At 49.6% G+C, this 12,437-nt stretch overlaps 1 protein-coding gene across 1 annotated transcript; it reads left to right on the top strand.

The window, feature by feature from the left end:
* Positions 1-881: 881 nt before the first annotated feature.
* On the top strand, positions 882-5,810 carry txn2 (thioredoxin 2). Its single transcript, XM_034592246.1, has 4 exons — positions 882-1,011; positions 3,779-4,056; positions 4,615-4,738; positions 4,932-5,810. The coding sequence occupies exons 2-4, from the start codon at positions 3,779-3,781 to the stop codon at positions 5,046-5,048; spliced, it is 519 nt and encodes a 172-aa protein (XP_034448137.1). The 5' UTR covers positions 882-1,011; the 3' UTR covers positions 5,049-5,810.
* The last annotated feature ends 6,627 nt before the right edge of the window (positions 5,811-12,437 follow it).

Here is a 12,437-nt window from a genome sequence, read left to right as displayed (position 1 = left end):
TAAAAGAAATGCCTGAAGAAGATAATGTGACAACAGCGTTAACATGTGTTCATCAGCCGAACAACACAGAGGGAGTCAGACTCTTCATCTTGACAAATCATGACAAATTACAAAAGCATCAAATGACTTGAAGCACCAAGACTCATCCTCCATCATTAATGTCAGCTCCTCTGCCTCAGTTCATCTGTTCCTCTCTGTCCCGATGTTCAATCTGTTTGAGTCGGACTTTGAGTCACTCAGCCTTGGACGACACACATCCCTGTTTGGAACGACGCACCCACCTTCTCTCTTTCATCGCGCTGCCCTCCTGGACATGAAAGACTCCGTCCCTCCACCACACAACTCCACCTCTATGGACCATGAGCAGAGAGGTTGTTTATTTACGTACACAACTTATTTCTGATTTATTGTTCATACACACAATAACATATGAAGGCTTCACCCAATGTTCATTATGTAAAATTAAACTTTCCAGGGCAGTTCCTGATTTAAAAGAATTGATGGACTGATTGGCTCAATTAGATTTTGGTATTTGAAGGTCAAAGGTTGAAGTTCACGATGACCTCATGTTCTTGTGAATGGGATCCATCAGGCACACGAACAATAACATAGTTCAACCGCTCTTATTCTATAAACACATTTCATTTACCTTCATCGATTCTTGATGGACATGATTCTTTTAGTAAGGTCTTGCAAAACAAACAGTTTTATAGTCTCCTTAAATATTCTTTATATTATAATTTAGCCGAAATTTAAGACCCCTCAGTTATTTATTGTATTTATTTATTTTACTTTAACTAAAAGTTTGTATTTGAGTATTTTCAACAGAATAAAAATAACGTTTGACCGACATGTAGTTCCGGATCTGGCCGGGGGTGGCGCTGCTCACTGCACGGCGGAGGATCAACAGCCTCTCGGTCTCCTCTTGTTAAATCCGCGGCTCCAGACCGGAAGTGCTCGTTTGTTCCGTGAGGTGAAGATCAGCAGTAGAAGAGAAACGTAAACATTAAGGTAAAAACACGCGTTATTTCTGCGGTGTGCGTGAGAGTGCGTGAGTGCGGGGCTCAGGGGCGTGTTCGTCAAACTGTGCGGTCTGTGTGCGTGAGTGTGCGGGTCACAGCGGGAGGAGGAGGCGGGGTGAGGTCAGGACGAGGAGGGCAAAGTCACACACGTAACGGAGGGTAATGGAGGAACCGGGCTGCAGGGGACACCGGGGGAAGAGGAGCAGAGAGTCCGGTAGAGAGGCAGGGGACACCGGGGGAAGAGGAGCAGAGAGTCCGGTAGAGAGGCAGGGGACACCGGGGGAAGAGGGGCACGGAGGTCCGGTAGAGAGGCAGGGGACACCGGGGGAAGAGGAGCAGAGAGGTCCGGTAGAGAGGCAGGGGACACCGGGGGAAGAGGAGCAGAGAGTCCGGTAGAGAGGCAGGGGACACCGGGGGAAGAGGAGCAGAGAGTCCGGTAGAGAGGCAGGGGACACCGGGGGAAGAGGGGCACGGAGGTCCGGTAGAGAGGCAGGGGACACCGGGGGAAGAGGAGCAGAGAGGTCCGGTAGAGAGGCAGGGGACACCGGGGGAAGAGGGGCACGGAGGTCCGGTAGAGAGGCAGGGGACACCAGGGGAAGAGGGGCAGAGAGTCCGGTAGAGAGGCAGGGGACACCGGGGGGAGGAGGGGCAGAGAGTCCGGTAGAGAGGCAGGGGACACCGGGGGAAGAGGGGCAGAGAGTCCGGTAGAGAGGCAGGGGACACCGGGGGAGGAGGAGCAGAGAGTCCGGTAGAGAGGCAGGGGACACCGGGGGAAGAGGAGCAGAGAGTCCGGTAGAGAGGCAGGGGACACCGGGGAGGACGAGCAGAGAGCCCGGTAGAGAGGCAGGGGACACCGGGGGAAGAGGGGCCGAGAGGTCCGGTAGAGAGGCAGGGGACACCGGGGGAAGAGGGGCAGAGAGGTCCGGTAGAGAGGCAGGGGACACCGGGGGAAGAGGAGCAGAGAGTCCCGTAGAGAGGCAGGGGACACCGGGGGAAGAGGAGCAGAGAGGTCCCGTAGAGAGGCAGGGGACACCGGGGGAAGAGGAGCAGAGAGTCCCGTAGAGAGGCAGGGGACACCGGGGGAAGAGGAGCAGAGAGGTCCCGTAGAGAGGCAGGGGACACCGGGGGAAGAGGAGCAGAGAGTCCGGTAGAGAGGCAGGGGACACCGGGGGGAGGAGGGGCAGAGAGTCCGGTAGAGAGGCAGGGGACACCGGGGGAAGAGGGGCAGAGAGTCCGGTAGAGAGGCAGGGGACACCGGGGGAGGAGGAGCAGAGAGTCCGGTAGAGAGGCAGGGGACACCGGGGGAAGAGGAGCAGAGAGGTCCCGTAGAGAGGCAGGGGACACCGGGGGAAGAGGGGCAGAGAGTCCGGTAGAGAGGCAGGGGACACCGGGGGGAGGAGGGGCAGAGAGTCCGGTAGAGAGGCAGGGGACACCGGGGGAAGAGGGGCAGAGAGTCCGGTAGAGAGGCAGGGGACACCGGGGGAGGAGGAGCAGAGAGTCCGGTAGAGAGGCAGGGGACACCGGGGGAAGAGGAGCAGAGAGCCCGGTAGAGAGGCAGGGGACACCGGGGGAAGAGGAGCAGAGAGTCCGGTAGAGAGGCAGGGGACACCGGGGAGGACGAGCAGAGAGCCCGGTAGAGAGGCAGGGGACACCGGGGGAAGAGGGGCCGAGAGGTCCGGTAGAGAGGCAGGGGACACCGGGGGAAGAGGGGCAGAGAGGTCCGGTAGAGAGGCAGGGGACACCGGGGGAAGAGGAGCAGAGAGTCCCGTAGAGAGGCAGGGGACACCGGGGGAAGAGGAGCAGAGAGGTCCCGTAGAGAGGCAGGGGACACCGGGGGAAGAGGAGCAGAGAGTCCCGTAGAGAGGCAGGGGACACCGGGGGAAGAGGAGCAGAGAGGTCCCGTAGAGAGGCAGGGGACACCGGGGGAAGAGGAGCAGAGAGTCCGGTAGAGAGGCAGGGGACACCGGGGAGGACGAGCAGAGAGTCCGGTAGAGAGGCAGGGGACACCGGGGGAAGAGGGGCCGAGCTGCCGGTAGAGAGGCAGGGGACACCGGGGAGGACGAGCAGAGAGTCCGGTAGAGAGGCAGGGGACACCGGGGGAAGAGGGGCCGAGCTGCCGGTAGAGAGGCAGGGGACACCGGGGAGGAGGAGCAGAGAGCCCGGTAGAGAGGCAGGGGACACCGGGGAGGACGAGCAGAGAGTCCGGTAGAGAGGCAGGGGACACCGGGGGAAGAGGGGCCGAGCTGCCGGTAGAGAGGCAGGGGACACCGGGGGAAGAGGAGCAGAGAGTCCGGTAGAGAGGCAGGGGACACCGGGGGAGGAGGAGCAGAGAGTCCGGTAGAGAGGCAGGGGACACCGGGGGAGGAGGAGCAGAGAGTCCGGTAGAGAGGCAGGGGACACCGGGGGAGGAGGAGCAGAGAGTCCGGTAGAGAGACTTCTATTTTTACAGTTTACTTAAAACTGGGCAAGAAACACAAACACATGGAATCACGTACACTCAGGTGAATCAATGACAGAAATATACAATCATATCTTAAATAAAGTAGAAAATAGAAGAGTAGTAATCATACAAAAATAAATAGGAAATAACCTAGTGAGTGATTCACCTAGAGACATAAGATAAGGTTATTATTATTATTATTATTATTATTATTATTATGAAAAGCCAAAGAATGAGACATTTTCTCTCCCACATGAACAATGACTTCAATCTGCTAACGATCACTAATCCTTGTCATCTCATGTCCTTTGCACAGATGGCTCACAGGCTCCTGCTACGTAGAATTTGGACGCTGTCTGCGAAAGAGATCCGCTGCCTCCCAGCCTCCACTGCCTCCGTCGCCTCCTCCTCTTTCTCCACCTCCCCGCAGTCCGCCACAGCCCGGGTCTTCCTCCTCTCTCCGTCACGCACTCCCCCTCGATCCCTTCCTCACACCTTCAGCCGGGCCGTCTCCTTCAATGTCCAGGACCACGACGACTTCACAGAGAGGGTCATCAACAGCGAGCTGCCCGTGCTCGTCGACTTCCACGCACAGTGAGTAAAGTCACAAGTGAAGTCTTTCAGTCTGAGAGCAGGACTTATTGATTTCACGTTCAGATTTTATAATATGTTCAATCTGTCGTCTTAAAAACTCTTAAATTTAACTTTAACCTGCAGAAACCCTGATGTCTTTTCTCTCGACTCTCTGGGCTGACTTGAATCTCATGACCACACATGTTACAGTGCGTGTTTGTGTCTCGCTGTTTAAAAATACACATGCATGTATGTTCACATGGGAACCACCGTGAGGGATTCCCCCTGACAAGTCGTGCAAGGTTACACAACAGCTACAGTTACAGTCCCTGGATGTACTGGGTCCTGTAGAGGGGTCGTCACCTCACTGGGGTCTGGATTATTTATTGCAAACTCTATTTCTGGTGCATTCTGACGACCGGAGTGAGCCTCAGTGGGTTTTTTACGTGGATCTAGTCACAGTTGTATTCCTCCTGAACAGCTTTCACAATATAATATTTGTATTGTTTTATGCTTGTAGCAGTCAGACTCCATTCTGTGGTGTTGTGACCTGTGTTCTGTTTGTGTGTTGTTCATTAGGTGGTGCGGTCCCTGTAAGATCCTCGGGCCGAGGCTGGAGAAGGCTGTAGCGAAACAGAAAGGCCGCGTTGCCATGGCGAAAGTCGACATAGACGATCACACAGACCTCGCTATTGAATATGGGGTGAGAGTTTTTTTTATTATGTTAGCGTCTAAACTTTGAGGTTTGTAGTTTGTGTAGAGAACAAATTCTTAGTTGCCGTGAATGAAATTTTGCTAAAATGACACCAGCTGTCAAAAGTGGATGATAAATAGTTTTTTAGTTGCGTAACTTCATGTTTTTGGTCGTATGTCACATGACTCCTTGCGTCCTCCAGGTGTCTGCTGTCCCGACAGTCATCGCCATACGTGGAGGGGACGTCGTCGACCAATTTGTCGGGATCAAAGACGACGACGAGCTGGAGTCGTTTGTCAGCAAAGTCATTGGACAGTGAAGCGTGTGTTCCCGCCCTCCCACTCACCAACATACTTCTTCTTTCTTTTGTACAACTCCAACATGGCCGGCAGCCCTTCGCCGCCATCTTGAACCTGTTTAGCAGGCGCCAACAATAATTACAACCATGCCACCATCCCAGCTGGCAAACTCTCAAACGCTCACACCCAAACCTAGACACGCTGCCTCAGCTGTGCATCGCTGCTTCCGTCTCGCTCTTGTTTCTCTTGTCTAGCGCTGGGTGTGTGCCTCCATTAGCCTTTTAGTTCACGCTGTGCTCCATTTTGGAGCAGCTCCATTTCTCTTGAATAATGCGACGGCTCCTCGGCTCCTCTCATAACCCTGGAGCTGCCGAGCTGGTGTGTAACAGTTTAATGTTAAAGTCTATAGAATGGAAATTACCCCGCTGTTACGCACTTATACTGTTTTACATGAGGGACGAGCATTTGTAGTTTTAACGTTGAAGAGGATTGAACTTAAAACCAGACGATACTGAATGAGAATCGTGACAGTGTTACCTGTAGTTCCTACTTTTCTCCACGAGAGGGTGGCATTTCTTTAACATTGCAAAGCCACACATGGTCATTTTACACCATTATGCCTAATACTGTGAGAGGAAGGTGTGTGTGTGTGTGTGCGTGTGTGTGTACGTCTTTAGGTCCTGACTGTGAAGCTTAAGTCGAGTTTGATTTAATTTATTACTGAAGTGAATTCTATGTACAGAAAACGTGATAAAAGTCAGTAATAAAGTAAACGAAACATGTTCTGTATTCAGCTTGTGTTTTTTCCTGTGTTTGAAAAAAAGAAGATGGTGGTTTTACTATGATCATGTTTATGTTTCATTACCGTTTGTCTATGTGTGTGAGCAGGATTTACCAAAAACTACTGAACTGGTTTTCTTGAAACGAGCTGGAAGGTTTGTTTGTTCCAACAATAACACATTAACTTTTGGAGCAGATTCAATTAAAGGGGCACATACAGGAATGTTTCCACTTTCTATAATATTATGAATCAGTGTTTCTCCACATTGTTGTGGATTTGTATAGAAATAATCAGAAATCGTTAAGAAAAAGAAATTAAGGGGCCCGCTGGGCTTTGGTAGAGGTTCGTGCTCTCACTGATATTGTAGTTAGTTCATGTTTTTTGTTTTCAGCCCATCACTTATGAGTTGAATGCTATTATTTGTGCTTGGAGCATTAAAATGCATAAGAAATAACATTTTGGGGGCAAGTACCTTGAGTTTTTGTAGCATCACCATAAGTTCAGTTTATGTTTTCTGTAAAATTCTCAGACAATAAGTCAAACACTGGAGGTTTCTGGAAACATCAGAGGTAGGAGATGAAATGTCTTAGATATCCTCATCCAAAGAGGGCGGTGGTCAACGTGATTGCAGCGATGGAAATGAAGTTTATTGAGAGAAGCTGATTAAAATCTGTTGTATATCATCTGCTGGTTGTTTGTCAATCATAGGAATGTCAAGTGTTGTAATGTTTTCACCCTGTCTGTCTGTTTGTAAGCAAGATTACACAAAAACTACTGAACGCGTTTCCAAGAAACTTAGTGGAAGGATGTGTTCTGGGTGTATTTATTGAATTCAAGGGGCCTTGGCAGAGGGATGTGCTCTACTGACAATACAGTTTGCTTCAGGTTTCTGTTTTAGTCATTCAATCATCATTTTATAGTCATTCAGCAACTTTTTCTTACTCTGTATGTCTCTTCAGTAGATTTGCACCTTTGTTTTCTCTTTTAATGGTAATTTAATTGTGTCCCACTTGCTCGTTTGCTGCACTTATTATATATATATATACAATAAACTTATATTAGGGCCAGATTTGAAGAGCCTTTAGTAAACGAGGTGAAATGGGGCTGAAGGAAACAGCAGCCAACCTGCACTCAGACAGTTATTACATCATCATTCCCTCCTCTCTCAAAAACCATTATACTTCGCATCCTGGTGCATGAAGTCATCCACAGCTGACAGAATCATGCACCGACCTGCAGACGCCTATTAAGAGATCAACAGTCGACATGTTCCCTCTGCACGTTCACTGGTCCTGGCTCGGATTCGCCAGGGGACAGAATCCTCAGTAGCAGCCAGAAGCACAGACCCGGTGGTATTTGTTTTTTTGCAAAGAGGGAATTCCACTGGCATTACATAGGCAGGTGATGAGAGAGGGAAGTGATCCAGATGTACAGACATGGCTGTTGTGAGCCGGATGAAAGACATTCCTGCAGAGATTTTAACGTGCGTGGGTCTGTACCACAGCACCTTAGTAAATGATCTCCCATTCTAACCACCGTCGACCTTCTTCTTCTTGTCAGCTCGTGTGCTTTCCAGTAATCACTGACTGGTCTGCAGACCTCAGGGCTCATGACTCAATCTGCCCCCCCCCCCCCCCCAGGACACACATATCTGTCTCATCCTCAATGTCTGACCTCAGACACGCAAGTGAGGTGAGTGTGGAGATGACGACAAGCTCCAAAGGTTCAAGAGCAGCAGTAACTCTACACCTTTTGTGTAAAAAACAATAGACCACACCTCCACCCTGGCTCCCGCTGTCTCTCTCTCTTACTCAACCACTCTTATGACCATATAAGGCAAAAAAAAAGACAGGGGAAGCCAGTGGCTGCTGCTGCTGCTGAGCAAACCGCCTGAGAGACGCTGAGGGGCAGAGTTGCAGAATTTTTCTGGTGCCTCTGTCCTAATTTGCTCCTCCGCCGCTCTCTGCGCCTGAAACTGTGAATGTTTGCTGAGAGTTTGTTTGAAAATTAAAGTGCCTGATGACACGGAGGCCAAATGCTCTGGCTGCGTGGTTGATACATGGCCGTGTGGGTTTCTGTGTGCGTGGGAGAAACTCTGCAACAACAGATCTGGCGCAGCCCGAGAGAAATCTGTGTTTATAGTAAATACGAAGCTGTATTTGTATTAGAAACACACGCTGCACTCCAACTTGTTCGGCCGCCGCTCTGCTCCAGACTAAAACCAGCCTGAGACAGACATAACAGCCTCTGCTGTGTAGTATCCCTCCATCTTTTTCCCATGCATCATACAGCACGTATGGCTCACGATGACATGTTGGCGTGCATTGGCCAGGTTGTGAAAGCAGTTCAGATGATGAAGGAGGGAAGAGACGTGTTAACAAAAGAGGGGAAGCTTTGCGTAGTTTCCCCTTGACTCCACATTCCTTAGTTCTGTGAGTCAACATGTGTGTTATCGCTGCTTTCTGGGTGCTGATTACTGTGGAAAGGAAGAGGAGGACGGAGGCGAGAGAAGACAGAATAAATGGCAGAACTCTTATTGTTGCATCAACTTAGAAGCCGAAGTCGATCCTGATTATTTGTGGTTCTGGGCTGTTCGGGACACACACACACACACACACACACACACACACACACACACCAGCATTATCATGTCAGGAGACTAAGTGGTTTGAGCAGGAGGGCGTTGCACATGCTGGGGAAGGATGTTGAACAAAACACAAGTTGTTGGAATGAGCGGCGACATGTTTTCCCGGGGATCCCATTAAAAGCATGTGTGTGTTGGATTGTGTCTCAGTGCAAGTCAGGTAAGAGGTTACAGCTGGAAGGTCTCAGATCTGAGCCTCGGTATATTTATACACATTTCCATGTTCATGGATGAGGGCACGCACACACACACAGACACACACACGCACACACACACACGCACACACACTCATACTCATATTCTCACAGACACACTGGAGCATGAACGCCCGCACACATGAATTCACACAAGTAATTACACGGCGAGAGCGGTCAGTGAGTTAACATGGCACCCTTTTAATGTGCTGAAACTGAATGGGTCCTTTTTTCCCCCGACTGGATGATATAATGGCTTCGCACACCCTGAATTACAGACACACCCTGCTGCTATTACAACCGACTGAAGGAAAGAGAGAGAGAGAGAGAGAGACTAGGTCACAGTGAAAAGGAGGGCGTGAGGTAGAGAGAGGGAGGGAGGTAGAGAGAGGGAGGGAGGGAGGGAGGTCAGAAGTGTCCATATTTGGTCATTTATCCCAGCGTTTATGCCTTTTTAAGCCCCGTTCTGTGTCTACATGTGTGAACTTTCTCTCAGTTTCACCTTAAATCCACAATTGTTTACTTTTTATTTATTTGTTCTATGCACACAGTCTCCCTCTGTCATTTACTCCTCCTCCACCCCCCCCGTTCTCCTCCGCTCGGCCCTCTCTCGGCATCTGGTCCTGCTCAAGTAACGGGCGACGAGTGTGATCTTTGACCCCTGAGCTGAAATTTCAGATATTTCCCATCCGTCCCGAACCCAGAGTGTGTGTGTGTGAGATTTATTGATTTTTCCAGACGGGCAAGTCGAACGTCAAATGTTTTGCCTTACATGCACACACGTGATGCCCGGCTGCTAAACCCCCAGGAGCCCACATTCCTTTCCTAGTGACACACAACGTGAACGTAAATCACACGTGTCACAGAAAATGTGATTTTCCTGCGTTTATGAATGGACGCCTGCCACCACTGAGGCGCCGTTATACTGCGAGCGTTGTTTTTGTGCGGTGTGAGGAATGTGTAGTGGACGTCACCGACGGAGGCCAGGTCGTTCTCAACAGGTCGTGTTACAGGTTCGTGTGTTTCGTGCTCCGGCCTCTTGTCTGGCGTCGGCCTCCAGGTAAAGAGAGGACGATGGAGCAGAAAGAGGTCACTTCCTTCCTCTGAACCCTTCATACCCACAGACACATCTGTTCATGAACAACATCAATCCTGTGACGTGTTATTTTGACCTAATTTTGAAGTACTTTCAGCTATTTCAACTGTTTATGTGTTACTTAACATTCACCATCACCAATTATGCATAAGATGTTTAGTTTTCACACATTTTTTGGATCTTTTCAATCAAATCCTGTTATTTCTTCCCACAATCTTTCCCAGTGAGGAAGCAGAAACACCCTTTGATGCTCGATAAGCCCTGGATAAGAGTCGCTGCTTTAAATTATCTTTTGGCCTCAGTGTGTTCTGATCAAAGCTGCTTAATTTTCAAATATGTTTCATACGGAGAAAGTGCAAAAACCTTTTATTTTCCATTGCCAATGTCTCCCTGCTGGTTGTGGCATGTGAATTGGCTCCGTGCCTCCAGTTCCACTCCACAAACTGGGATTCAGATCGATCCCAGAGGGGCGTTTGAAGTAAACAGGTTCTCATTGTATTATTTCATTCTTCTGCAGGGATTTTGGCCGTGGCCCCTCGGAACTATCGCCTCCGACACCCAGAGATACCCGTCCTCTTTTCACACTGGTCTCCTATGATTCCTCTTCTTCCTACATCCAACTAACAACTGTTTTTACAGACACCTCCTGCTTTTTTACTCGAGTTCACCTCCATTGTTTATCTTTTCATCACCTCCGTCACTTCTATTTAATAAGGACGAGTTCGAGCCAAGGAAAACAAATGTCAGGGTGGATTTGTTGGACTGAACAAGTGTTTCTCCCACTCGTAGTAATGAGATCATCACCTGCAGCGGTTCCCAGGTAATGTCAACGTGTCTCGTCATGAACCTGGTCTGACCTGCTTCAATGATGTGAACCTTAGTAAATCAAATACCTGTCATGTGCTTTATCTCCCGTCTTGATCGCTGACAGGTGAACGGATTCATTTACATAACAGCACAACATCATTGCAAAATTTAAGAGTGAGAGCACTGACAGGACATTATGAGAAATCCAGATAGTATAAAATTGACAAAGCCAAAATAGATTTTACACATGGATGTTTAATTATCATAACCGCTATTATCAATGTATATTTCTACAAGTAAAGTACATTTAGTTTCAACCACATTTACGTTTTTTTAACTCGGATCGAAGAGCTCGGGCAAGTTTTATGAGGTAGGTAATAAAAATATTTCAATTCCCTTGGTGTGAAACAGAGGCCAATAGGGTAAAGTTACTTATTCTTTTTAACAAGAACATGCTTATGTTTTAAATTGTTCAACCATTTTCAGGCCAGAGTCCACGGAGCCAAAGTGTCGGACTCAGGCCTCATCAGGTCGACTGGTCCGTCTGACCTCTGACCTCTGACCTTTTTAATGGAGGGGAGAAAAACCATAATAATAAACTATATTCTTTATAGCACCTTTCATTAAAATAACATGTATGAATATATGATCTTCATCCTTTTTTTTACTGTAAATGCTTCTATCACACTACAACTGCTGCTTTCTCTAACTGCTATTTACATGTGGATGTACATTACATTACTTCCCATGAAGTATTGTTGTACTACTCTCATCCTATCCACCGTGTGCCTTATGACTGCATACTGTGTTATACTGTGTACTATGTTTCGGGTACTTATATGTTCTATTTTTGCGTACTTATATGACAGATCAGAGAGAAACAGCATTTCAATCCTGTCTATGTCCTGCAGAATTGACAATAAAGTTGACTTTGACTACTTGGTCAGACCTGGTTACACATGATGGAGGCCCTGGATGATGCAGTCCATCCTGAGAGCGGCTTCTACTTATATCTCATGTTTTTGTGTACTTATATCTTCTGTCTACTCTTATGTCTACACAGTGAAACTGCATTTCACTCCTCTTTATGTCCTGTGCATGAGGCAGAATTGACATTAAGTTGACTTTGACTCCTTGTTGTGTGACGGTGGTCCGACACATGATGGAGGTCCTGGGTGATGGAGTCCATCCTGAGAGTGGCTGCTACTTATATGGGCACAAACCCCCTTAGTGTGCACATACCTCCTCCATTAAGCAGCTTGATGTGGGACCCTCTCCTCTGCACCTCCTCTCCTCTGCACCTCCTCTCCTCTCCTCTCCTCTGCACCTCCTCTCCTCTGCACCTCCTCTGCACCTCCTCTGCACCTCCTCTCCTCTGCACCTCCTCTGCACCTCCTCTGCACCTCCTCTGCACCTCCTCTCCTCTCCTCTCCTCTCCTCTGCACCTCCTTTCCTCTGCACCTCCTCTGCACCTCCTCTCCTCTCCTCTCCTCTCCTCTCCTCTGCACCTCCTCTCCTCTGCACCTCCTCTGCACCTCCTCTCCTCTCCTCTCCTCTGCACCTCCTCTCCTCTGCACCTCCTCTGCACCTCCTCTCCTCTCCTCTCCTCTGCACCTCCTCTCCTCTGCACCTCCTCGACTTCCGCTTCTCCCTCAGCGGCTGTCACCCTTTCAAAACCCTGCAGCCCGCCCCCGGGACCAGCTGATTGGTCCCGGAGCGAGTGGATCAGCGGAGCTTCGGCCGCTGATTGGCCCGTGGGGGCAGCGGCTCCGCGAGGCGGGGCGGATCCGCGACGGGGCCGGGGACCCGCCTCGGAGCTGGACCGCACCCCGGCGCCGGCTGTCTGCGCACCGGGCGGAATTACGGCGAGCCAGCGCGCAGCCAGTG

The sequence above is a fragment of the Hippoglossus hippoglossus genome, chromosome 8, assembly GCF_009819705.1.
Source record: "Hippoglossus hippoglossus isolate fHipHip1 chromosome 8, fHipHip1.pri, whole genome shotgun sequence".
Lineage (NCBI taxonomy): Eukaryota > Metazoa > Chordata > Actinopteri > Pleuronectiformes > Pleuronectidae > Hippoglossus > Hippoglossus hippoglossus.
This window is presented reverse-complemented; position numbering and strand designations above follow the sequence as displayed.